This window comes from Tachysurus fulvidraco, chromosome 15 (genome assembly GCF_022655615.1).
Source record: "Tachysurus fulvidraco isolate hzauxx_2018 chromosome 15, HZAU_PFXX_2.0, whole genome shotgun sequence".
NCBI classification, from domain to species: domain Eukaryota; kingdom Metazoa; phylum Chordata; class Actinopteri; order Siluriformes; family Bagridae; genus Tachysurus; species Tachysurus fulvidraco.
The window spans coordinates 4,964,938-4,991,902 of NC_062532.1; the positions used below are offsets into that span (position 1 = coordinate 4,964,938).

General features: G+C 38.2%; 1 protein-coding gene and 1 long non-coding RNA gene across 2 annotated transcripts; one reads left to right on the forward strand and one right to left on the reverse strand.

The window, feature by feature from the left end:
• Positions 1–1,389: 1,389 nt before the first annotated feature.
• Positions 1,390–6,375, reverse strand: LOC125138877. Its single transcript, XR_007137978.1, has 2 exons — positions 6,014–6,375; positions 1,390–2,804 (listed from the first exon to the last, which is right to left on the reverse strand). It is a non-coding gene; the product is annotated as an uncharacterized LOC125138877 (long non-coding RNA).
• A 2,785-nt stretch (positions 6,376–9,160) lies between these two features.
• LOC113645897 (beta-1,4-galactosyltransferase 1-like) lies at positions 9,161–25,134 on the forward strand. The gene is made up of 6 exons (XM_027151843.2): positions 9,161–10,146; positions 12,730–12,965; positions 17,855–18,042; positions 19,581–19,703; positions 20,735–20,839; positions 22,589–25,134. The coding sequence occupies exons 1-6, from the start codon at positions 9,861–9,863 to the stop codon at positions 22,716–22,718; spliced, it is 1,068 nt and encodes a 355-aa protein (XP_027007644.2). The 5' UTR covers positions 9,161–9,860; the 3' UTR covers positions 22,719–25,134.
• Positions 25,135–26,965: the final 1,831 nt, after the last annotated feature.

Genomic DNA, 26,965 nt, shown 5'->3' on the forward strand with positions numbered 1-26,965 from the left:
CATAGACGTTAGTTCAGCATTCAATACAATCAGCACCTGATTGGGAAGCTGAGCCTGCTGGGACTAAACACCTCCGTCTGCAACTGGATCCTGGACTTCCTGACTGGGATACCTCAGTCAGTCCGGATCAGGAACAGCATCTCCAGCACCACCACACTGAAGACTGAAGCTCCTCAAGGCTGTGTGCTCAGTCCACTGCTGTTCACTCTGCTGCCTCATGACTGTGCAGCAATGCACAGAACGAATCATATTATCAAGTTCCCGATGACATGACCGTGGTGGGTCTCATCAACAAGAACGACGAGTCAGCATACAGGGAGGAGGTGCAACAACTAACTGCCTGGTGTAGAGCCAACAACCTTTCTCTGAATGTGGATAAAACTAAAAGAGATGGTTGTGGACATCAGGAGAGCACAGAGCAACCACTCTCCGCTGAACATCGACGGATCATCTGTAGAGATCGTCAAGAGCACCAAATTTCTTGGTGTTCATCTAGCAAGAGAACCTCACCTGGTCACTCAACACCAGCGCCATCACCAAGAAATCCCAGCAGCATCTCTACTTCCTACGAAGCCTGAAAAAGGTACATCTCCCTCCCCCATCCTGACCATGTTCTACAGAGGGACCATTGAGAGCATCCTGAGCAGCTGCATCACTGTCTGGTTTGGGAACTGTACGATCTCGGATCGCAAAACCCTGCAGCGGATAGTGAGGACAGCGGAGATCATTGGGGTCTCTCTTCCCTCTATCATGGACACTTACACCACACGCTGCATCTGCAAAGCCAACAGCATTATGGATGACCCCACACACCCCTCACACACACTCTTCACCCTCCTGCCATATGGAAAAAAGCTACCGAAGCATTCGGGCCCTCACGATCAGACTGTGTAACAGTTTCTTCCCACAAGCCATCAGACTTCTCAATAACTGAACTGTACTGTACTGAGCACAACATACACACACATAATCTGTATGGACTGCATAGACCCTCACAAAACACACACACTGACACATCATACTGTTTACATGCTGCTTACAATCCATCAAACTGTTTACATGCTGTTTTGCACACTTTTCTGCTGTTTTTGCACATACTGTCCAACATTTCAGCCGTTTTTGCACATATTGTACAATATTGCATTTTTTGTACTTTTTGTATTGTCTTGTAACTTTGTGTCTGCACTGTCTTTTGTCCTGCACTGTCTTTTGTCCTGCACTGTCTTGTCACTGTTTGCACCAGGTTGCACAGTTGCACTTTATGTGGCTAAGACTATTTACATGTCCTTATCCCTGTCTTTGTTTTATGTAGCTCCCTGATCATGGAGAAACGTAGTCTCATTTCACTATGTACTGCAACAGGTATATATGGTTGAATTGACAATAAAAGCTTCTTGACTTGTTTATTTTGGCAACAAGCAGAAGAATGAAGTTCAGTTCTTTCTTTTGCCCTTGAGGTGCATAGAACATGGAATAAGTAAACAGGACCAGTTTACCTGTTAGTTCTGTTGATTTTGCTGTTAAACCTGGGTGTCTCTACAATAATGAGACATTACGTACTCTACAAGACTTTTGTTCATATTTACTTCTAGAACATTAAGCTAATTCACGTGCTTCAATCGCTTTTCCGATGGCGGCCTTTAGTAGTTCACACCTGTCAGTTTGTTTTTTCAAGTAGAAATTAAAAAAAATTCGAGAAAAGAAAATACAGACTGAACATAGAAAAAAATGTAACATAACATTACACAAAAGCAAAGGTTTTACGTTATATCTAAAATCTGATTTCAATTGTGTAACCTGCTTTATCACGCTCTATAAACATAGGTAGAAATTAAATGATTCAAAATCAATGCCACTTAAAATATGATCATGATGATTGTCTTGGAATGTGATGCCATCATATTGTGTGAGAGTAATCCTGATTCTTCCATAAACCCTGACCAAGGTTGCATGCCGGTGTGTGTGCAAATGTGCTGGATGCGGTTGTTCTTTCTGTCAGAGAAGTAGCTGCACTGGTCACATGTGAATAGCTTGCTGGGAAAATGGTTCCTCAGGTACTTCTTCCAGTGATATTGGCTGACAGTGGAGTAGGGGAGATGGTGCACCTGAACACTTGCTGCTCATCCCCTTCATTCTTGTGGTGCCTCTGGTGTGCTACATAATGATCGTAGCGGTTGGTGTTGTAGCCACAGCGATCACAGCAGATCACACCCTTGCTGATTTTTGCTGTGTCTGATTTGATTCGTCATCTGAATTTCCACCACCTGCCTTTTCTGCAATCAGTTTCTTTGCGCTGTGGACGCGGATGTGCTGGACGAATTCCTCTTCGCACTCAGCTTGAAAGTGGCACGGCTTGCAGAAGAACAGCTTCCTCTTTTTCCTGGTAGGTTTGATTAGAGAATTTGTCGCGGCAAAAGGAGATTTTGCCGATGAAGGTTTCTTTGAAAGGTCAGTTGGTACTGTCTCAACATTTCCGACACCATCTTCTATGCTGTTTTCTCCCAAACTGCTCTCTTCATCCACAATTTCGGTCGTCTCATCGAAGCTGTAAAGGAGCCCGTTTGTCCTCGCAATCAGAGTAGCCACAGCATCCAACGTTTTTCAGTTCTGCCATCTGCTTCTCCTCCTCTGGAGGGGAATCTGTGTGCAGCGCCACGTTAGCCAGCATGACAATCTGAGGCGCAGGAAGCTCTGAACAGGGAATTGCGTTTACTTCAGATTCTTTGGGCAGCGAAGCATCTCCAGAGGTCACAATGACATCCATACAGAGACTAAAGGCTGTCTGAGAAGCCATGCTCGGTCAGCTGGAAGACAAGAACAAACACTTATTTATAAATAAATACATCACATACTAGGGTTTAAACACTCCTTAAGTCATGGACGGTAACAGAAACATTCTTTCTATGAGGCAGAAAGCATTTCCTGACATAAATGAGACACTTATAGAAGTAACTGGCTTGGCTTGGCTGACTTCATGACATGTTACGCTGCAAAAAGCTTTGAAACAAAGACATAATGGACCCAAACTCTATTAACTGTTACTGCACTACTCTATACTCAAAACTAGGGCTGTAGCTAACGAATATTTTAGTAATGAAGTATTCTACCAAAAATTTCATCGATTAATCAAGTAATTGGATAAAATGTAGTTTTGCTTATTTAAAGAGCAATGTTAAATATACAAGAGAAAATAAGACGGGTCTCTTAAAATTAACTACTAATTGGTTTCCTTTTTAAGAAAAATCAAGCATCGCGTTAGTTCAGGCAGACCACGTCGTCAAGCTGCATCAGCTGATAATCAGCTGTTCATGGCACACACCAATCCGGTTACGACATCCATATTATCCAACCCTTTAAATTCCAATTAATTGAGCCGCTTTCTAGCGCATCGCTGCTGCCGCGATTTAAACTCCCTCCTCCAACCCTGACTCCAACGAGCCGCAACCCATTGTTCGTTGTACCAGTTTACATTATGAATCTTCATCATGTATTCGTTTTTTTTCTTCTCTCTCTCTCTCTCTCTCTCTCTCTATTTATTTATTTATTTATTTTTCAAAACATGTAAGTGAGCGTATTTAATACTATGCATGATTAATGATTCTGCTGTTATACGGGGGTCTATTTTATTTTCTAGTTGCTGCTCTTCCCACTGTCCACGCATGCGCACGGACGGGTGCGTGGATGTTTGCCCAGAACAGAACCATACCACCAACACTAACTGTATGCATCTAATCATCTAATAAATCCTTATTTGACAAAGTGTTCCTAACTGAAAGAAACTTTTAGTTTTTTAAATGCATAGTATGCAATGCATACAACAATATTTTCTATCAAAAATAAACATTTAGATATTACCCATTGTTTCTCTGTCTGTACTTGTACTTGTGAACAGTGACAAAGTTGACTGAGAAGAATTAAGTACATTTAAGTGCCGCACATTCTGGGCTTTAAATGAACCCTTTTCTGAGATGCAAAAACAAAAAAATAAATTACTTTCAAATTACTTTTTTTTGTATCAAAACTAAGGCATACATTAAAACAAACAAACAAACAAACAAACAACTAAATAATAATCATCATCATCATCATCATCGTCGTCGTCATCATCATAATAATAATAATCATAATAATACAAAAATACTGCCTTTAAGTCATGCAACTTAACTTTCAGAACTAAAAGATTTAAAATCTACAGCTCAGCCATAACAAACCTTTACTGTCTTCTTGGAATGCTTTGTGGTATTTAAGAGGCAAAAACATGGACACGAACTTGGACCTAGAGGCTATGCATGGTTTCACACAGAGTGCTTTAAGCATATATATTAATCAGAATATAAAAGTCTGTCTCTCTCTCAACGTGTGTGTGCTTTAAAAGTCTTTAAAGGAGCATGTGATTGCAATGAAGAAAGGTAAACAATACAACATGCTCAGAACTGAGCCTTGCCCTGCGCTTTGAAGCAATATTTCCTTTGGACATTTTCTGTTGTTTTCTCCTGTTTGTTTCTTCTCTTTGCTCATTGCCATCATGCCCTTCCATTTTGCAGCCCGCACTAGCACGCGCCCTCAAATCAAAAGACCGCCAACTCCTCGCGTCTCCTTCCGCTTTGACGTAAGCGCGTTGTCACACACACACGCACACAAAATAATTGCACAAGAATGTGACGTGAGCTTTAAAATGAATTAAACGAGGCTTCGAGGGAGAGGAATTTGCCTCGAATAATTTTTGTAATCGAGTTACTCGAATTACTCGAGGAATCGTTTCAGCCCTACTCAAAACTGAACAATAGACTTAAGACTATTATAATCAAAATCTTCTTCAGGACTTAGGGCCGTGTATGGACACACTCCCTTACACAAACTTTTAACTAGATATCTACTAAAATATGTCCAACAATCCAGTCTAGTATGAGCTTGATCCTGATCAGCTTCATGATATGCATATATGAGTTTTTTGTGAACATGTGCTGCTGCAGGTTCAGATTTCTTTGAGCAGCATATATATATGAAGAATGCCGCAATTCCAGGTGATTGTAAACAAAGTTCCTCTATCGTAGGCTACTTGTTGCGCTGGGTGAATGAATAGTCATGCTCTCATATCCCTAGCGGTTAGCCAATCGGAGCCAATCGGCATAGCTCATTGAATATTAATGAGAACCGGCGCAAATCGAGCTGAGTCTTCCTGCAGGCTTTCTGTACCACACTAGAATGGCTTGAAACAAGGTAACCAAGGCATTTTTTCCACAAATAAATGTCACAGAGTACATGGTAAACTTCAGACATTACCACAAAAGTAATGAAATACGTGTGGCAGGGCATATTTAAGCCCCCCAAAAATCACGATGTCCAGCTCGGACGGACACACACACACACACACACACACACACACACACACACAGACACACACACACAGACACACACACACAGACACACACACACAGACACACACACACAGACACACACACACAGACACTTCATTAAACTTTCCTAAGCTACTACACAGAGTTTGTGAGGTAAACCTATAGCTATACCTGCTAGCTAGCTTTAGTTAACTTTAGCTAGCTACTTTTCCGGAATAAGTGTGTGTGTGTGTGTGTGTGTGTGTGTGTGTGTGTGTGTGTGTATACGTGTATACATTACATCATGTCCACATTGTTTACAATAAACTATTTGATCAGAGTTTACTTTCTCGTCACTTTTGCTCTTTTTGTCGTGTCGAATGTGTTTTTCCAGAGAAAAGCTGTGTTTAGTTGTGAATTGTGTGAGAGTGTGTTAGCCGTGGTCCTGATCTCATTGCTGGACAGCGCCACACACACACACACACACACACACACACACACACACACACACACACACACACACACACACACACACACACACACACACACACACACACACACACACACACACACAGCCTCCATTTTACAAACCTATACTCTTTTACTAAACTCGAGAAAAGAGAGGAAAAGGGCGGTTTTACGAGTTTAACCGTATTTTATTTCGGTAGAAAACTTACCCTTTGTGTTTGTTCGACGTCTGTCGATGTTTTCCTGAAGCTTTTGTAAAGTTTTATTCGCTCTCAAAACTTAACTTTTCAGTTAAACTTGTTCAGGGAAGTGCGAGTCTCGACGCATTCCAACACAGCACTGCGTGACAGAGTCACAAACGCCTACTGAACCCTAGGTAGGCTGCAACTAAACAGGCTACAAAACAATAGGCTCATGTGCACTACCTAGGGCGCCTCTTGTCCAACGGGGAGCCGTTTGGAATTGGCCTTGCGTTGCGCGTTACGTCACCGCGTTGCACGAGGCCGCTTCGAATTCGATCATTCGGAGCTGATTATTGCTCTAGTGTTTACAATAAAGCTTCAGTAATTCGTTATTGAATATAAATAGTCATGGGAAAAGACGCAGTTACTGAAGGCATCTATTTAAAATGTATGGGTTGCGCCATACTGAGGTCACAAGGTGGCGCCCAATTCAGAGAAACGTCAGTCATTTACAGCATTTGGCAGACACTTATATCCAGAGAGACTTACATGATCTCATTTTTATATAACTGAGGAACTGAGCTTTAAGGGCCTGGCTCAGGGGCCCAACAGTGTCAGCTTTGTGGACCTGGGATTGAACTCACAACCTTCTGATTAGTAGCCCAACACCTTAACCACTAGGCTACCAATTGGAAGGTTGTGAGTTCAATCCCAGGTCCACCAATTAGGGCCCTGGGATTAAAATGAAACATGTACTGTTTATTTTATTCAGATTTTTTACATTAGCTCTTAATTGTACTTTAATTTGAAAAGTTTCTCAACAATACTGACAAACAACAAAGATCTTTGAGAACAGAAAACAACAGGGAATAAAAACACCAAACAGAAAGACATGGTACAGGAACAATTTCATTTTTTGAAAATAAATAAATAAATAAATAAATAAATAAATAAATAAATAAATAAATAAATAAATTTACAGACTGATTACAACAAACCATGATTTTAAAATTTTTTATTTAAGTTTCATTTAAATCCTTAATGGAATTTGCCTTTAAAGATTATTGATGTGAATAAATAAATGAATTCCCATGAATCGCCAACCCTGGTGTAATTAAAGCAAAATCATAAATTAAACATATTTTTATACCCCTTCATTGTCAAATGTTTAGGAAAGATCCACTTACACGAAGGACCAATTGTGTTGGATCTGCTATGATAGACAGGAGCGTGTGTTCCAACACCGACAGAGGCTCTGTCCTTTCCTCTGGCATGTAGGATCTGGTAACACTTCCCTGTTATATTTTGCTCCAGTTTTTCCACAAGCGTTTCACTTCACCATGTCAATGTATCAGAGTCTTGATAAAATGTTGCAGAATTGTTTAGCTTTTGCGGTTGTTAAACTGTATGCTATAATTATACTAAACTGTATGCTATAATTATACTAAACTGTAATTATCTAAGGAAGATTCTGAAATTCTTGTTTCCGCAATACCTATTTGTTCAGACTGCAAAATCTGGATAAACTGTCAGCTGGTTAAGTTTAAAATCATTGCTGATTGTTTGATTAGTTTTAATTCTGAAAGCGCAAATACTGTGATGTGAAGAAAGATATCGAGTTCTTGTATGACATTGTGTCAAGAAAAAATATATAGGATAAACCTGAGCAAAGTCGGAAGTGCTTGCATGGTGTGTTGTACATACGTTTTGGTGGCACAGCACATTGTTAAGCATGACAAAGCAAGGTAGAAAGGCATCAGTAGCGTATATTTCATTCTAAAAACGATTTAAAAATAGCTTTAATATCCTTGTATTTAACTGCCTGCTATTACATATCAGCTCCACTGAGGTGAAACTTGCTGAGATGTAATTAGCATTGTGTAGTATTTCTGTTTATGAGGTTTTTTTAAGACTCTACTCAAATGTGAACAGTGACTATTATATAAAGTTATTTGTATATTTGTACCAACTACCATTACTGTGCTTACACTATTGAATTAAAATAGCATGTATGAAATGTTAAATAGATTTAGTTTTCATGGAGCTTGCTTTGTGCACAGGGGCATTGTCATGCTGGAACAAGTTTAGTAATTTTAGTTCCACTGAATGGATTTTATAATGTTACAGCATAAACAATAATGTGCTTCCACTATTTGTGACTGCAGTTTGGAGAAGAACCACATCCAACAAACATCTGGCCATATTCTCACCCTACAGGGATATTAAATCACTATTACAACCACTAGGTGGAGATCAAACTCTATAAAATGGTTTCATTTTGGTTTCCTCATTCTTCCCGTGACACACTTCTATTTTTGTTTCACATGATGTATTAGTTTACTTTCAAATTAAAAGTAACCTCAAAAGAATTTTTGATAAACTAAATGTTCTGTTATGTCAGAAAAATTGCACAGCAAAATGAGTGCCTGTACAATACAATAATATTAGGAAAGACTAAGCCTTTGCAAGTGTGTAGACAGACAGACAGACAGACAGACAGACAGACAGACAGACAGACAGACAGACAGACAGACAGATAGATAGATAGATAGATAGATAGATAGATAGATAGATAGATAGATAGATAGATAGATAGATAGATAGATAGATTGGTTGATTGATTGATTGATTTATCTGCTGGCTTTTCTGATAGATAGATTAATAGAAAACTATGCTCATTTGCACACTTGCTCTTTTTTTGCATTGCTGCTCACCATTGCCTAACTTACCATTGTTTCTTTTTATAGTAGCAGCAATATATTATGTTCATAGTACATACCCTTCTGTATATTACTGTTTATATTAATAGCCATCTGTATATTATGTTCATAGTACATACACATCTGTAAATTACTCCTATAGCTATTACCATTTTATTTCATTTATTTAACTCATGTAAACACTGTATATCCTGCTATTGCACTCTTAGACTTAAACTGCATTTCGTTGCCTTGTACTTGTGCATGTGTAATGACAATAAAGTTGAATCTAATCTAATCTAAATCAGATAGATAAACAGATTTATCTGCTGGCTTTACTGATAGATAAATAGATTAATAGATAGACAGATTTATCTGCTGGCTTTACTGCTTTGAGAGGCTTTTGCATCGTTAGCTGTCTCGAATCACTGAACCGATGACGTATGTCTTCACGTCAGCTTCTCGGCGCGCGAGGCGTATCTCATCTCTCAGTATAACGGGAAGCAGAGCGCCCTAGAGCACATTACGACGGCGCATTTTCTATTGTAGGACTTTCCATGGACTAAACTCCATCTTTTTTTTTCTTTCCTCTCACATTCGTGATACCGCGGGGTTCTTTTAAAAGCTGTCGGATAACGAAAAGAACGACGAGCTCGTTTAAGGAGACGCGAAATAAAGTAGTAGCTTAGCCAGGTTTGCTAATTAGCCGAGTGAACATGCTAACGCTAATGAAGCCCTGACATGTCAGTTTTGTTTTAACACCAAAGCTTACAGTCATGGATTTTAAACATTTCCGGAAATATTTTTAGCAACCTGGAAACTTAATGTTCGGTAATATGTTAGTGTTGTAGACTGGCTGTATAGAAAACTAATAAATGTTTGTTATACAGGAGGTCAGGTAGGTAAATTCGTTTTAAAAACAAAAACAAACAAACAAAAATAAAACCTCTTCTTCAAGCACTGGATTTTCTTTTTCTCGACTGCACAACAACTCAAACGAGGTGTATATAGTTGTAGATTTGTGTATATGGATTTTATATATGATATTCTATATATTGATTTAGCTGCTTAGTTAGATAATAGTTTGTAATTGACGCTATACGACACAAGCTAAAGAGACTCGGAGTTTATTTGCCTTTGCTTGCTTGCTCGTTTGTTTGTTTGTTTGTTTAAAGATGCGCGATCCGAATGTGAATTTTAATTTCCTCCAGAAGACTTGCACTCTCCTTGTGCTCCTTTGCTGTCTGCACATTTTTGTCACTGTAGTTTATTATGTCAGATCGCTGGATTTTAGACAGTCGTTTGTCCAAAACCAGCAACAAACGTCCCAAATCCACGGGAAACTGGAAGAGCACGCAGCAGTCACAGAAGCAATCAAATCAAGCAGCACTTTAACTTACAAAAAAAGCACTGTTACAGAAACCCAGCTGGAAAAATGCCCTGATCCGTCTCCTTTGCTCGGTATGAAACCCTTTTTAAACCTCTTATAATCATGTGTTTGCTTAAGTTATATGGAATTAAAGTTCATCATGATGTTGCTGACTTCTTTTTTTTCCTGACAAATCTGATGTATGTGAAAATGTCTTGTGTTTACGTTGCCGGATTATTTAGATTTTTACTTAAACTGCATCGAAACACAGGTTCGTCGATTCAACACACAAAATCTGAATCGTATGTCCCGTCTTTGTCGTTTGACTTACATTTAAACTCATCAAAAATCGCACCTGAATCGTACAGGTCACATTTGTAGGCCTGAGATTTGTTTTGTTATTATTATTATTACTACTACTAAGCTCCCTACACCGAGTAGAGTGATTGTAGAGATGCACCGATCTTCGTCTGAAAAGTTGTGCATGTGTAGCCCCGCCCCCGAAATAAGCGAAATAAAAAAGTTAGCACAACATGGACATGTCATATATCACAACAATCAGCACGATGAGGGGAACTTGACACGTGCAAGCACCATTCACATTTTCTTCAGTGTACAGTCTTTCCACAATGTACATTCTAGTTATTACTACTAAGCTCGCTACACCGATCTTCATCTGAAAAATGCATAAGCGTGGATATAAAAACAAAAATGCTACCATCAACTTAAGTCATTTGATAAGAGAAAAACAAATTAGGTTGATTAGTAATGAATTGTTAATACCGGAGAAAGATGAACCATCGCAGTGAAATTCTTTTATTAAAATATACAAACTTGTTAGAAAGTCAGAGCGCACAGTCCGCCGTGATACAGCACCTCTGGATCCTTGCTCATAGATCCCAGCATTGGTAGCCTGGCGTTAGTGCTGTTCTTTAATCGTTTCCCAAGAAGCACCCTTAACTCAGTGAACGTATGTCTGAGATATTGCCCATGGGATGGAAGACTGTAGTTAACGCTAAATAGTTTTTGGACACCTGATTATCACACTGCTGCTCCTGTTTTTATTCGTACACCATTAGTAAACATTTTGTGCACAGGGGCGTTGTCTCTCTGGAACAGAATTTATGTGCTTTAATTGTGTGTGAGCTTTGTGTGGTCCAAAATGTGGCATCACGGTCATTAGCTTGATCCCACAATTCAGCATGTCTAAGCCAATTAAAAGGTCTTTAATAAACACAGTTCACACCTACGTTTATTACAGTGCCACCTCCCTTTGTAAATGTGATGGGACAAAGAGCACCTTGGCGGTGAGACTTTAAGCAATAATTTGGTTAAAACCCCCAGTCCTATAATGGAAGAAGACCAAGTCTGCTAAAAAGTTAATTGCTTAAAACTTGCAATGGTGGTTATTATAAGTTTGATGGCAAATACCTGAAACAAAAGGTGTAATTGAAACCCAGTTTCAAAGTAAGGTCCAGGAAGTTTGGTGTCTCCTTGTGCTTGTGTATGTATGTGCGTGAAAACGCGTGTACAGTTATAGTGGTTGAGTCAAGAAGCTTTTATTGTCATTTCAACCATATTTAGCTGATGCAGTGCATAGTGAAATGAGACGTTTCTCCAGGATCAGAAAAACAGCATGTAAACAGCTTGTAAACAGTAAGCATGTAAACAGTTTGATGAATGTAAGCAGCATGTAAACAAGTTGATAGATGTATATTAGGAGTGTGTGTATGTGGTGTGGGTATTTAACTAGTTACTGAACTGTTAGTAAGTTAAGAAATATCTGATCATTGCAGCTCATTCTTTCCATTACATTCTCATGTAACACTTTTGGTAGTTATATTACCGAAGAACGGACTCTTTGTTAAAAAAAATATACGCTAATGACAAAGCTAACTGGGTGTCATCAGTTATTTAACTAAATTATGTCTAAGCAAATTCAAAGGTCTTTAATAAACACAGTTCACACCTACATTTATTACACTGTGCCACTTCCATTTGTAAACATGACTGGACAAAGAGCACATTGGCGGTGAGACTTTAAGCAATAATTTGGTTAGAAATCCCCAGTCCTATAATGTATCAGTGTCATTATGATTGAAAGGGATGAAGGTGGTTTCCTGACAACATCAGTTAATAATGACTAGATACTGAAACAGACTAGATACTGTACATTCTTCTAAAAAAGTTTCAGAAGTTCATCTGAGGTGGTCCGTCCTCTCTTCACCTGCAAGTAATGTTTCAACTAGCATGTGTGTCTGATCTATGCCAATGTGTGCACTACAGCAATTTGTGGAATCCCACCTGGTTTATATAAGTGGGAACTTTGATTACTATACCATTTTCCCCCTCTGCTGAAACACTAAGCTTTTTTTTTTCAGTCATCGTGTGTCACCAAGCATGGACTAAGTAAATAAGCAGTGCGGTCCATTGTATGAAAACGACCTGGTTGAATTTGAATGAGTGAGCGATATGATTGATGCATTTAAATAGATGGGCAAACAGATATCTCCAAGATATCTCAAGTGCTCTAACAGACAACTGTGAATGAAGATTTGTTTATATGTGAACGGGTTAAAGATCTAAATAGATTTTAGTCTTTCATGCAAATCATTAGCATAGCAAGAACGGCAGATGTTGCTGTGAAACTAACTAACCATTCTGTGCCGTTTCAGTGGGTCCGCTCAGAGTCGAGTTTAACGTTCCGGTGAACCTCGATGAGGTGAGGAATGTGAATTCGGTATTACAAGAGGGAGGACGCTTCAGACCCAAAGATTGCATAGCTCTGCAGAAAGTGGCCATCATCATCCCCTTTCGAAATCGAGACGAGCATCTGAAGTACTGGCTTCATTACCTGCACCCGATCCTGCAGCGGCAGCAGCTCGACTATGGGGTCTATATCATTAACCAAGTGAGCCCTCGCAACTCTCTACCCACTCAATATGTGTAATTGTATAAAAATGCCTTTTCAAGCTTTATAAAGACATTAATTTAAGCAGGAACTAGGACTTTGTAGCATAATTTTTTTTTTTTACAATGCTGCCGTTGCATACAAACTAATTATAGACAATCCTGTGCCTCCAATATTTATTTTGTGTTTATGCCTTCAACACATTTTGGGTTCATGGTCCTCGTTCTGCTGGAGGCCATCTAGCTAGACAGTCTACTACAGAGTTGTAGTATTTCGTGTTATTATCGCATTTTTTTTCCCTCAAACAAAGGTAACCGTAATGTGGTTTGACAGACAGAAGGCAGTGTGAAACTTAGAAGGTGATGTATGGATAAGTAGATAAAGGAGAGAAGTATGACTCCAACAATGTGGTTAAACTGGTAAATTGTTGGTCAAACAAAAGACAGACAAGTTTGTTATTTGTTAAAGGATCTTAAAACCACAATGGATGGATATGGATCCATACCTAGAAATATCTAAGTAATCTTTAGCAAGGCACATAAAGGGATAATGCTCCACATAACCCACAATTTCTGTTGTATTAAAAAAGATATAAGGGCATCTAACAAATGCTGGAAATGTAACCTGTTATACTAGAAATTTTTTTGAACTGTTAATCTTGTCACACTTTCCTTTTTACAAAACGGAGCTGAGTCTACCTAAGACTTTAATCTTTGACAACTCTGAAAATTCCTCCTAGACTCACACACACACGCGCACACACACACACACACAGTTCAATAGCACGAACAGGAACCCTACTCTCCCCCTGTTTTTTATTCACTGAAAGTACATTGTGTACTCTGCCACAATGACTGATGGGTAGAGTCTTTGTGGCTTTCCTTTTTGTTTTCCTTCTCCCTTCTGCCTGCCTTGTTTTTCACAGCCAGCAAAGTATTTTGACGTTTTGAATCGAAAATCAGTTACTCCGAATAATTTCCAGAGTTAAATAAGTTAAATAATTGACAAAGAATAATTTCCCCCTTTAGTTGCAAAGGTTGTTCGTTTTATGTTTGCTCCCCCCCCCCCCCCTTACTGACACTTTTTTTGTGTCTCATGGCAGTTATCATCAGGCTTTCCTTAATAATTCTTGCGAAACCAGGTTCTAAAAAAGTCACACCTGAGCAAATGTCAAATGTGACCTTGGAGAATTTTTTACAATTGTTTTTACAGCATAATCCCCCCGACACACACACACTGTAGTATCAGTTGCTGATATTCCCATTATTTGATGACTGTGCTTTCTTTCTGAACTTTGGAATGCAAACGTTTCCTTAAACTGGGAATGGGGGAAGTGTAAACATAATCCTGCCACTATGGAAAGAACAAACCTTTATTTCTAATACATGAAGCGCTGATAAAGCTTTGCTACATCATATAAACCTCTTTACAATGCTATTTAGCTCGCAGTAGCTAAAATACTTCCTTGTCACACCTTCATGACAATTAGCTGACACAAACAAACTATGTTATTCCTGCAAGTTAAACTTGTTGCGCCGGTAGCGTTGACATTGACAGCCTTGCTTCACCCATTCACAGTGGCTCAAATTCCATGTACCATGTGTATAAATCACTACAAACTTCCCTGTTCCAGATGCATATAAACAGTTTATTCAGAATAAGTTTACTGCATGGGAATATAGCTAGTGTGTTATGATTATAAAATCTGGCCATTATTAAGATGCTTTGTTGTTATAAACATGTTATATCTTCGTATTCGCATCGAATAAAAGCTGTTAAATTGTAATAGAAACACCTTTTGGAGATTTTGGAGTGAGCACTTTCCACCACCATCATCAAAACTTATCGAAAAAGCTTTTTGGATGAACGACGTTCAACACCGTATTTGAAAAATGTGGTGGAGTTTAATCCAACCTAAAATGATCCCTCACCAACCCAGTAAATGTCTGAAGTAGTTGACCGATTGCATGGCGATTCTCATGACACAGTGGAGGCAAATATCAGAATCAGAATCAGAAAGAGCTTTATTGCCAGGTATGTTTTCACATACAAGGAATTTGTTTTAGTGACCGAAGCTCCACAGCGTAACAGAATGACGTATACAATATTGACAAATTGTATGTACAAATGTACAAGTGTGCACTTGAAATATAAATTGAATTTATAATGCTTCAGTTAATTGCCTGATGGAAGAAACTGTATCTCTATCCCCATTTCTGTGAGCATTCACTTTGGCCTGATGGAGCTGGCTGAGTTTTTCAGTGAACCATGGATTGTCATTGCTGTAGTTTAAGCGAGTCCTTGTAGGAATACACAAATCCTCAGAGAAACTGATATGATGTTACAGTCTCTGTGAGCTCGTCCAGGTCGGTGGCAGCAGCTTCAAAAACAGTCCAATCAGTGAGAGAGAAACAGGCTTGTAAATTCTGCTCCGCTTCCTTAGTCCATCTTTTTATAGTCCTTAATACAGGTTTAGCTGATTTCAGTTTCTGCCCGCCAACTACAGAACAGGAAAAACTACCAACAACAGAGTAAACACTGAGGAGCTAAGCACTGAGGCTGCCATCCGCTGCACCATCTTGAGTATTATAAACCAAATTCTTAAACCGAGTTTAGATGGACAGCTGAAGATGTCAGATTTAGGAGGTTTATCAGAAACAGCTGTGATGAGACACCCCCCCCCCCCCCCAAGTAATTTCCCAGGGTCCCATTTAAACTGTTGGCCATAACAGGACAACACTTGTTTATCTTTCTTTCAGGCAGTGAACAGTGTCAGAATTCTCACATCTAATATCTTTTCTTTAATTTTTTCGTTTTAACCTTTTTTTTTTTTTAACATTTGTGTTGTCAGACATTTCTGCTCTCTTTTCCTATGTTACTGTAGCTTCTGGTGTAAACCAGCAGCGGTTCTTTTCTCAAATTTTCCCAAATAAGGGAAAAGCATGAGGGTGCAAATGCTGCTTCATACACTTTAATCTCTTCTTGCTGATTTTCCAGGAATTTACCCAATCTTGACTCATACTTTCCGCATTCGTCTAGATCTTCTTCTTCTTCTTCTTCTTCAATATAGGTGTGTTTTGGTGTAGTAAAAAGGATGTAGACATTTTAAAACGTCTTTTCTTTCTTCTCTGAGCGTTGTCTTTACTTGCTGCTCTGCTCACTCTTCTCTCTAATTTTGTCTCTCGCTCCCTTTGCCACCCTCCTTTCCTTTCCATTTCGCCCTTACCCCCCCCCACTGCCACCCCTGTCCATCCCTTGCTGGCTACCTGCCATCCTCTTCCTGACAAAATTGCTGGTCTTATGCATGATGGCTTGCAGCACCTGGTGTTAACAGCAGGGTGGAGAAAAAGGTGAGAAAGGTCTACTTGCTCTTTGTGATGGGTTGTTACTAAGGCTGGGTGGTTCTTTTGTTCTTACTTTCTTTCTTTCTTTCTTTCTTTCTTTCTTTTTTGTGTCTGTCACTTTTTGCACTCATTTTCCTTATTCTTCTGCTATGTTTTTTTTTAATTTAACTACACAATTAACAGCTTTGATTAAAGCTTGGTAATAATCTCAATCTAATCTCTTAATCCTTTGAATAAAGCCGTTCTTTATTTTAATGTAAAGAACCATTGCTCATTCATGCAGTTTTTCAATCGCCCAGTCATGGATGTCGCACAGCGCTCAAAAAACATGCCGATGCAAGTCAAAATCTTCACGTAACATTCTTATCAAACATCAGATAGGGGAGAAAATGTGGCGTCCGTGACGCTGAACATGGCGTGGTTTAGTTTCCAGATTATCTGGTTTGAATATTTCACAGATGGCTGATTTTAGAGAATAGTCAGACTAGCTTAAGATGCCATGTTGTGCCACAGTAAACCACTGTAACTCAATCACTCTTAAACATTATGAACAGAAAAGTTTGCACAGCATGTCAAACATTACAATAACAGGTTTCATTGGATCACATTACTGCCTGGCAAAAAAAAAAGGAATCTGTGCACTCTATAGACACAGGCTCACCTAGTGTGTGAACATCCCACAGGATCAGTAGCTTCAGGGATACCCAGACCGAACCTCTGCAACAACCACAACATCAAAATAAAAGTCACCCAGGTCACATTTTTCCATATTCTGATATTTGATGGGATTCTCTGGTTAAAAAAAACACTTCTCTGAGGATGTCACTTCGTCCCATCGTGAAGAACGAGAGCAGCCGAGGATCCTTGGGACTACAGGTCTCTTCCTCCGAAGTGAATGCTTGTTCTCCCCCCCCCAACTCTCTTTATTTACTGCTCGCTACTGAGAGCATTTATCAATGCTGGGTTGATCTTTGGTTATCTCGAGACTCATTCTTTTGCCGCTCTTGCGCTTTCAAGCGACAGGTTCAGCCAGTTCTCCAGAGACCACAAAGAAAGGGAGAGGCCAAAAATCACCTGAAAGGATTTAAATAAGAACTTGAGATGGCCAGAGCTCGTGTCCTAGGCCAGAAGATTCTCACATTTATTACACAGATCCTGAGCTGTTTGCTTCCAAGTTATCTGCAGGTTCATTATTATAAACCCAGAAGATTCATAGACAGTCACTTTCAAGTGAAAGCTCCTACAATTCAGATGAGTTGCTTCACAGCCTTTGGTGTAGCCATAACGCATGGGCTACACAGTCATTAGCAGTCCCCTGTATGCATCAGGCACTTTCAGTCAGGCCAGTTGTTCTGTGGTAAAAAGCCACTTTAGGTATGACTTCTTAGCTTTTATATTCAAACAGTGCACAATTAGTGCTTACATTTAAAGCCATAGCAACTGCTAGTAAAATGAAGACCCTTCCAATAGCAAGCAGCAGATGTGTGCATGAATGTGTTTGCGTATTTTATTTAAACACTGCTTTTGCCTGCTCTTGTCTCTAAGGTTGGAGAAGAGACGTTTAACCGGGCTAAACTGCTCAATGTAGGCTTCGCCGAGGCCCTGAAGGAGTACGACTACGATTGCTTCGTATTCAGCGATGTCGACCTCATCCCCATGGACGACCGAAACACATACAAATGCTTCAGCCAACCAAGACACCTGTCTGTCTCCATGGACAAATTTGGCTTCAGGTAACCCATCCCTTTTGTTCAGCTCTCTTTGTCGTTTCAAATTCTCTCTTCCCAGAATAGTTATACAGCACCCTTACAGTTTTCCTTACTTCAGCTAAAGCCCAGCTGAAACTGCAGGATGGTAGTCCAGAAAAAAAACCAAAACAAATATATTGGGGGTTGGGGTCAAAGTAAAAATAGAGCAAAATAATTACGAAGTGTTATTGAGCTTAGATGGAGCACAGTTGATAAGGTTTTAATCGTGCTCACAATGAACATAAGGAAGCAGTTGTGATCATTGGTGAACTAAGTACATTATTTGCATAGTGTCTTTTGGATGTAATACAAAACTGCAAAATTAATAAATTATGTTCCATATTTACTTAAGTGTCTGAAGGGCTTCAGGATAAATGACTAGAGCTTACTATAGTAAACGGATGGAGTTCTGTACAGTAAAAGACTCTTATTTCCTCCTTTGTGTTCTGGCTTTCTCGGCGGTTTGCAGCATTTCCTCCTGAGGTTTCATTTGCATCGAGTCTGAGCAACACCTGTGTTTTTCCATTTTGTCCCGACTTCATGCATGCCCTCTATGCTCCAACTAGCCCTCTAGGGCCTCATTTGCATTCAAATGTAGATGCTAGTTCTTGTGCACAACACACACATAAAGGTACAGGCACCCATACACAAACATGAAGTGGGAACAAACACTGAAAGTATTGATTGGTAAAGAAAATAAACGCCACGACGAGCCTCTTCACCACCTAACACGCCTTAACTTGCATCTGGATCTGTACCAGGTGTGTATGAGTGTTTTATGGTGTCTTAATAGCGCTCTCCCCTTTCCAGTGCACAACCGTTGCGCCTACTAGGGTTTAAAGGCATCTGGTTGTAATTTTACAGCATTAGCTCACAACACAAACTACAGAGAAAGACATCGGCCAAAGTCTCCACTCTTTAACTGTAAACAGAGGCTGTTACAGTGCAGCTTGAAGTTACTGTCAGGAAAATATAATGCTTCAGATCTAATAAGAAAATAACGACCTGTTACCACTTTAAAAGTAAAAGTATGCACACTACTTTTGAAGAATCTGTGATGGATTTGTTAGGATGACGTTTCACTCTCTCTGGGTGACCCCTTCTACACACACACAAACACACACACATCAGAGCGCCATTTCTCAAGCATGACCAAATGCTTCCTATCTGTTTTTCTTCTGTGTTGAAGTGTAGTTCCAGCGCTTACATGCTTGTACAGTGCTTGTTTTTCCCTTCTTCCTCCTGTAAACCTCATGTAGCCAAAGGACACCAGTGTGTGCACATGCGTGTCAGCTCTCTAAGATTATTATTTTTTTTTTTACGAAATACGATGCAATCATCATGTCAGATTGCCGAGGGACGTAGAGGGACACCTTGTTCTTTGGAAATCCCTTTTGGTAATATAATATTCAACGTCTGTGTTTTGCAATGAATGTCAGCTTACTTGGAGGTTTTACTTTCATCTTTCACTATGAAACACACCCAAACCCTCTCCTAACACACTTTCCTTTTGTCTCATGTAGGCTTCCATATAACCAGTACTTTGGGGGGGTGTCCTCACTGAGCAAGGAACAGTATCTGAAGATCAACGGCTTTCCAAATAACTATTGGGGCTGGGGAGGCGAGGATGATGACATCTTCAACAGGTCTGAGACCGTTTGTTACATAAGTTACGGCGCCAAACGTCATTACCAAATGTTACTGAGTAACTGCAGAATGTGCTTTGAAGACCATATTATTTTCCATATTAATAAACTAAACATACAATGTTACTTCTTACTCTTTAGTAACGTCACCTTCCAAAAACGTGAAATAAAATCACACCATATCGACGATTAAAATGTTTTAAAATCTATTTCTCTGAAAGGTTTGCTGTATAGCCCCCCCGTGTAAGTTGTTACTATAGAAATGGCAATTATCTGTAACTGCATTCAAGAGCACTCTGGTTAGAAACCCCGTATTTATCATAACTTATCAAATCTTTTATATAAATACTTTTGAAGTGATTATGGCAGAATGGCTAATGAGCAGCTCTGGAATTTCTCTGAAATCCTTATCACATGGTTTTATAAATACAAGTCAGAATGAAGCAAAACAGACTTTTTAGTATATTTCTATGGGATTGTAAACTTCAGACAGGTCTCATTTGTTTTGGTGCTCTTGTCTACACAGATGGTGTACAGTAGTTTTTAATTTGGGAAGAGGCTTATAAATAGTCATTTCTCTTCAGCACAGCTTTTAAAATTTGTGAGCGAAGTCCGTAACTGCAGGGAAATCATAAACATTCTGACATTTAGTGCCCTCGGTAACATAAAACTTTGAATTCATGTTTTAATTGAGCTTTAAAGTTTAATCAGCCAATTTAGTGAAGGCTTAGCTTGCAGATGTCAGGCTGGTATTATACTCAATCGCAGGTTTTCCTTCCCCTCTTTGTGCTCTTGTGTTCTGTTTGAATGAAGTCGTGAATTCTTTATAGAAATATTAGGCCTGGTCAGTAACTTCATCAGGTTTTTATCCAAATTCTCTATGTACATATGTCCTGCTGACATCATTTCAATGTTTCTGAATGTTGTAACACCTTTTACAGTATATTCCTTTCCTTTGTATGTTCATCTGTTCCTTTATCAGTTACTAATCAAACGCACACATAGTAAAGCCTTTGTTGTGTTTCTCGCAGGCTGAGCTCCAAAGGGATGGTCATATCCAGACCCAGCGGTGTCATCGGAAAATGCAGGATGATACGTCACGACCGGGACAAGCAAAACGACCCGAATCCCCAAAGGTACAGTAGTGTGCTTTTTTTTTTTTTTTTAATTCACCCTGCTATACACTGTTTGTAAGTACTCACGAGTAGACATCTAGGTACAAAGGTCCCCTTCAAGCATCCTATTCATTGTTTACTCTGTAAAGAAGAGATTGTAATCTTACTGTGGACCTTTGATCATTGTCAGTTTGAAAGACTCTGACACACTTGTCGAAATGAATTGGCTCATAAGAAATTGTGCTTGAGTTTACTTGTCATAACTCCTAGCCAGTTTTTTTTTTTTTTACTTCCATGGAAGAGTTATTTTATCAGTTAGCTGTACTGTGTATTTATAACATTCTTTTAATTGTTCTGGTTTTGTCTGTTTATCTAGCTGCATTACACACTTATGAATCACACAGTTTATCAGGAAACATTATCTAATACTGGCTTTACAAGAACTCCATGGGTGGCGAATGACCAAACCGGTATCAGAGAAAGGATTAATGTACGAGATTACTAATGAACGTGACTTTGCTCTTGGCTGCAAGTTTTCGTTCACACCAAGCAAGTCACACCTGCTAATTATTCAAAGCCGGAAAGTGGTTGTGCTATTTAATTGTTTATTAAACAAAAGCACTATAAATATTTATACATCACATATGATGTTCACAACTTATAATCTACAGAATACATATTTATTAATGTTCTAACTGCAAAGTTTTTTTGTGTTTTTTTTTTTTTCTGGAAAATCTGGAAAAATAGTCACCTTTGTTACAGCTTAGCCATTAATTAAGTGTTATGTGCTAAGTGCTATCTACATTATTTAACATTTTACATTTAAAGTAAAAAGGTTCCATTTCATTAGTCGGTATGAACCTGTACTTCACATCCATTGCTGCTCAACAGGTTTGTGTGAACAGTAAAACGCAATGCAAACGTACACCTGAACAAATATTTTTAACTTGAATGGATTTCTGTAGATCATGTTTTAAGCTATTTAAGACCTCAGAAACGTAGAAAGTAAACACAGAAAAACAGAAAAATATACATGTAGGTCATAAATGTATATTATTGGCCCCCTGGTAAAAAGTTAAAGCTTCAGTGTGCTGCGCAGGTCAGTGATTTTGTCATTATCGTCATTAACATTATCATCAAAGATAAAAAGCTGTATCTAAAATAATACAATAAACTATGACTCTCTAATCGAATCGAAATTCATTTATTTATTTTTAGTTCTAATTTAACAATTGACATCATAAATGATGAGGATTTAATATCTGACTTATTAAGTAAGGATTAACCAATAACAGATTGCGTCATAAAGTTAAATATAAACGAATCAGGAGAGGATACAGTGGTTTAAAATTAAAAGCCTATTCTTAAGCTTACTGCGTTTCACAAATCATTACTAGAATATTCATTTGAGAAAATGGCAACAAAAAGGAAATTATATATATATATATATATATATATATATATATATATATATATATATATATATATATATATATATATATAAAATTAAAAAAAACAAATGGTAATTGACATGACACAGCATATGTTTTGACACACACAATGACTTCATTCTCCATAGCAACCATCAGGAAACATGTTAATATATTAGTAAGCATGAAAGCACCCTCATGAAGTGTTTCGTAATTATCAACCACATTGTAAGCCGAACCTAAAGGTGACTAGGAGATAATGGGTACCTTATCTCCAAGAGATTAAATGGCAAGCTGCTCTACTTGTTTGCTATTCTAATGATGTCATTTCCTGGCCCAGGTTTGACCGAATATCACACACCAGAGAGACCATGAACTCAGATGGAATCAACTCATTGTCCTACAAAGTGGTGAAAGTGGAGAAGGACAAGCTGTATACCAAAATCACAGTGGATGTCGGCAAACCATAGAATGCTCATCATTTACCAGGACGACCTCCTAAAAGGTTTTAAAACTGTCTATCAGGAAGACCGGATGCAGTAACCAAATGTGCCTTGACAATTTAAGTCGCAAATATACATTAAAATTTTTTTTTTAATAATCTTTAGCTTTTCAAGGAGAATTCTCTATTTTTAAAAGACATTAGTACTTAGAAATTTATTTGCCATCTTTGCACAAGCGAAGGTGAAAAGAAAGGAAGTGGATGTATGTATTAAGAGATTTTTAAGGTTGGTGGTGTGTGTGTGTGTGTTTGTGTTTCTGGGTCCCCCCCTCCCCACTCTATAATGCTCTCACTGAGCTACTAGAGCATCTCTTGAGCCACAACTTGCCAAGCAAGGCATTGTGTAAAGAATGTAAGCTGCAGTGTGTGTTTCTGACCTCTTTTCTAGCTTTGCCTTAAGATCACCTCTTTGTATGTTGAAGATTTAGAGAGGAGTCTGTGCCGGACTTGCTATCATTCCAAGTCATGCAAAGGGTTTAAGCCTTCTTAAAATCCTTATTCCACGTTTTGTGGCCTGAAACCAAAAAAAGAAAGACTTGTTTTTCTGAATGTATGCTTGGTGCTTTACCCTTTTACTGTAAAGGAATTGAACTCTCTGAAGTAAGAGGTGTTTATTTTAAGAAATATTCGAAATAATATCTTGATACTTTTTATAATGTATATTAAAAAATGTAATTTTTCACTCTTTGAAAATTTCCATTTGTGTTTACAAAAAATGCCATTTAACAAGGAACAGGAGAAACGACATTACAAGTCATGAATGAGATTTACACTTTAGTAGGAAGTATGACAATCCAGAGTACAAGCAATGTCAGAGGTGCCAGTATGCATGACTTCTTTATCAGGTTCTTGACACCTTACTATGGTGATTATGGGACACTAGCCGTTAAACTAGTTTAACACGTTTAACACGCGTTAAAACTAGCCGTTTCTGGTTTCTCTGTTATAGCGATGTTAATTCATTGTAAGGGAAAAGCTTGTAAACGATTGCGGGGAAAAATGTGTTTCTTGTAGTGGGCACTTTTTCTAGGTGAATTTAAGCTGTGATGCTACAATCCTAGGTCATGGGGAAATGCTGAGGTTTTAATTTTTTTCCTTCCCAAGATTTTTTTTATTAGTGATACTGGCATGTCTTTGATACCCATAAATGACTTCAGATAAAAACAGATAATGATATCCTGTTTGTTGCATCAACAATCATCCTACTCTCAAGTAGTGATACTACTCTCTCTGTGATAAGATACAAAGCATATTATAATTTATTACACAGCTAAACAGGAGTTTGCTTTCGGAAAACCCTATACAATGTAGTGTAGCTGGTTTGTTTGCATTTTCAAATTTTTTATATATATATATTTTTTTTCTTTCCGTGAGCCACATGCGAGAAATAATTAATATATTATAATGCCTTTGGTTGTTTTTGGTGATAACTGCAACATCACTGGGTTCATGGAAAAATATGTCTACCTTTGGTTTGTGCTTAATTTGTGTTGAAGCCATTTTTCAGGGTTTAAAATGTTCAATGCCTGATTTCTCTTTTTTGTTTTTTTCTCTTTTTTCTCTGGACTTCCTTGTATGGTGAAATGTTCCATGGCCCAGCAGGCTATAAGAAAGCAGTAACACATTTATTTGCTGTGATCTGAGAGGAAAACAAAGCCATTATAATATCATAAGTAGCTTAAGATCTGTTAGTTTGTCATCAATAAGAATTCCGACCCTAGTCTCAGTTCATTTTCTTCTTGAACCCCAAAACTAGTAGTGTCCTGGGGATCGGGCCTGATTTCTCCTCAATCCCAAATTGAACACATGTTCTCTATAGATTGGAATGATTCTCATATCTGTTTTTATTTCTTTTATAAACAGCTGAATCACAAATTGTGTTTGTGTTTCATTGCATAAGCAGAAATCTCATTTTAACCTGATGCTTTTCTATACCGAGCACTTGAGTGGCTTTTCCAGCTGTTTTTCCAGCTGGGTACATAAGAATGTGTCTTGCACTCAGTGGTATGACTTCTGTATATTTTCCCCTCCCAACTTCCCCCATTCCAGAACTCCCCAAACCCCAGCAACTTCATCAGCGTTTTCTCTAAAGGTTCTCTCATGCTTCCTAAACGTTTCTTCCTCCTCAAATAATCAGGCAGCAATCTACATTTTCTATCTATTTGGACAATGGCATGTAATCCAAAAGCCAGCACATAGTTTTGGGGGTATTCCATTTTACAAAAACTGTCTTTCTAAATACTCTATGTTTTGTTTATTATGCTTGATTTTGACATACCAAGATGCAACAGTCTCTCTTGATTTCTGAATGTTCTGCCTTTCATATCATATTGCTGAAGATAATTGCAGTTGATCTTAAAGAATTAAACGAATCTCTGACTGAAGGTATTTTCTTTTTGTCTCATTTTTAAGTATACAGCACCATTACTAATTCTACCTGCTTTCCAATATGTATGGTCTTTAGTTCAGGCTATAAAAAAATATAATTAATTAATCGATCGATCATCTCAATCAATCAATCAATCAATCAATCAATCAGTCAATCAATCATAATAATAATAATAATAATGAACCCTCCTTGAAAGGTGTTAAACATTGAAATGTGTGTGATTTCTTTAAGGATTCAGGTGCTAATTTGTTTGTTGGTGCTGGTGCTGTTTCTTGTGTTTTTCCCATGAGACGTCAACATTTGTGTGCCATCCTGACAATAGTGATCAATAGAAGAAAAATCTCCAACATGATGGAGAAAATGGTCATTTTCTGTTAGCATGTTCTCTGATTTACCTTTATTTATAGTGTATATCTTGAACTAAATGTCTGATGTTTTTGGATTCTGAGTATGAATTCTGGTGGATGTCGCTGAATATTGATTGCAAAAGCATGGAGCAGTTGTGGAAACCTTCGCTTAGGACATCTCACTTTTCTCAAGTTATAACAGATAGAAATTTATGACATACAACTGTTGCACATCCAGTGACACACACTCCATGTCTCTCTTGTCAGAGAGAGGAAAAAGAACAGTGCATTTATTTCTTGTCCTTTCCCTGTTTTCTTCTTTCCTTCTTTAATTAATGTACATATGTAGTTAATCAACTGGTTAAGCATGCTATTATGTACACGACCAGTTGTGTTCACTAGTATGGAATTGTAGGATGATTTCTTTGTTTATTTCATCAGGTTCGTTGTAGTTTTCGAACTCTGTTTGATTTTACTTTGACGCAATGTCCTCTATCTTGTTTGATCTAGGTTATTGTTCTTCCAGCTCTTGGGAAATGGTGTTCCTGATACAAAGGGATAATAACAGTTGGATTGAAAAACAAATACGGCTTGTTCAAAATGTGTGTTTATATAAACTACTGATAATTTGACAATTATTAAATATCACAAACTGCCTATTTGCTGGTTTCCTAGTTCTTGATTCTTACTTTTCTTTTATTTATTAATAAAATAAAATGAACAAATAATAAATAGTAATAACAAGTATCAGTGTTAAAACGAAGAAGAAGAAAAGAAACATAGCTTGTCACGTTGCAGGAAAAAAGTCAGAATGTCCATCAGAAAACTTTTTACAGTGCAGTGAAACTGGAGACTCCTACTGTAAATTTTGAAGATCTTTTAGAAATGTTCACAATATCAATAATTAGAAAATAGTTTGCTGTCCACTATAGTAAAGCGTCATGTCTGAGTCTGCAGGCGTTAGATCTGTAGTCCTTAGTTGGTGCAGTCATGCTGAGCTCCAGCCGTGTTTGGCAGCACAGTGTCCTGAGAATAAGCCAGACTCGTAAACACTAACGGGAAGACCATTTGCTCCGGAACATCTGTTTGTGTTTTTGCAGGAGCTCTAAGAAATGTTTGAGAATGGCCTTGAATTTTGGAAAATGCATTCTGTTAATTTTTTGACCAAATTTTATACTGTACTGATCTTTTTTGTGTGTGTTTGGTATTGTCAATTGTTTACTTAACAAAACACTTTAGTAAACAGTTTGGCACATGAAGGCAGATGGGAACGTAAACGAGAACTGGAGATGAGAGTTCAAACTGGGTGAAGTACTCAGGTCAGCTCTCCAGGACAAATGACTAAAATCTGCATTCACTCTCACTTGCCGTTCATTGTTCAAGCATCTTATGCCTTTCACAAAAATATCTCTTTGTAACCAAAGTGCAACTTATCCTAGCTGATTCAGCCAGTTCTTTCTGTTAAAGATGGCGGCATGG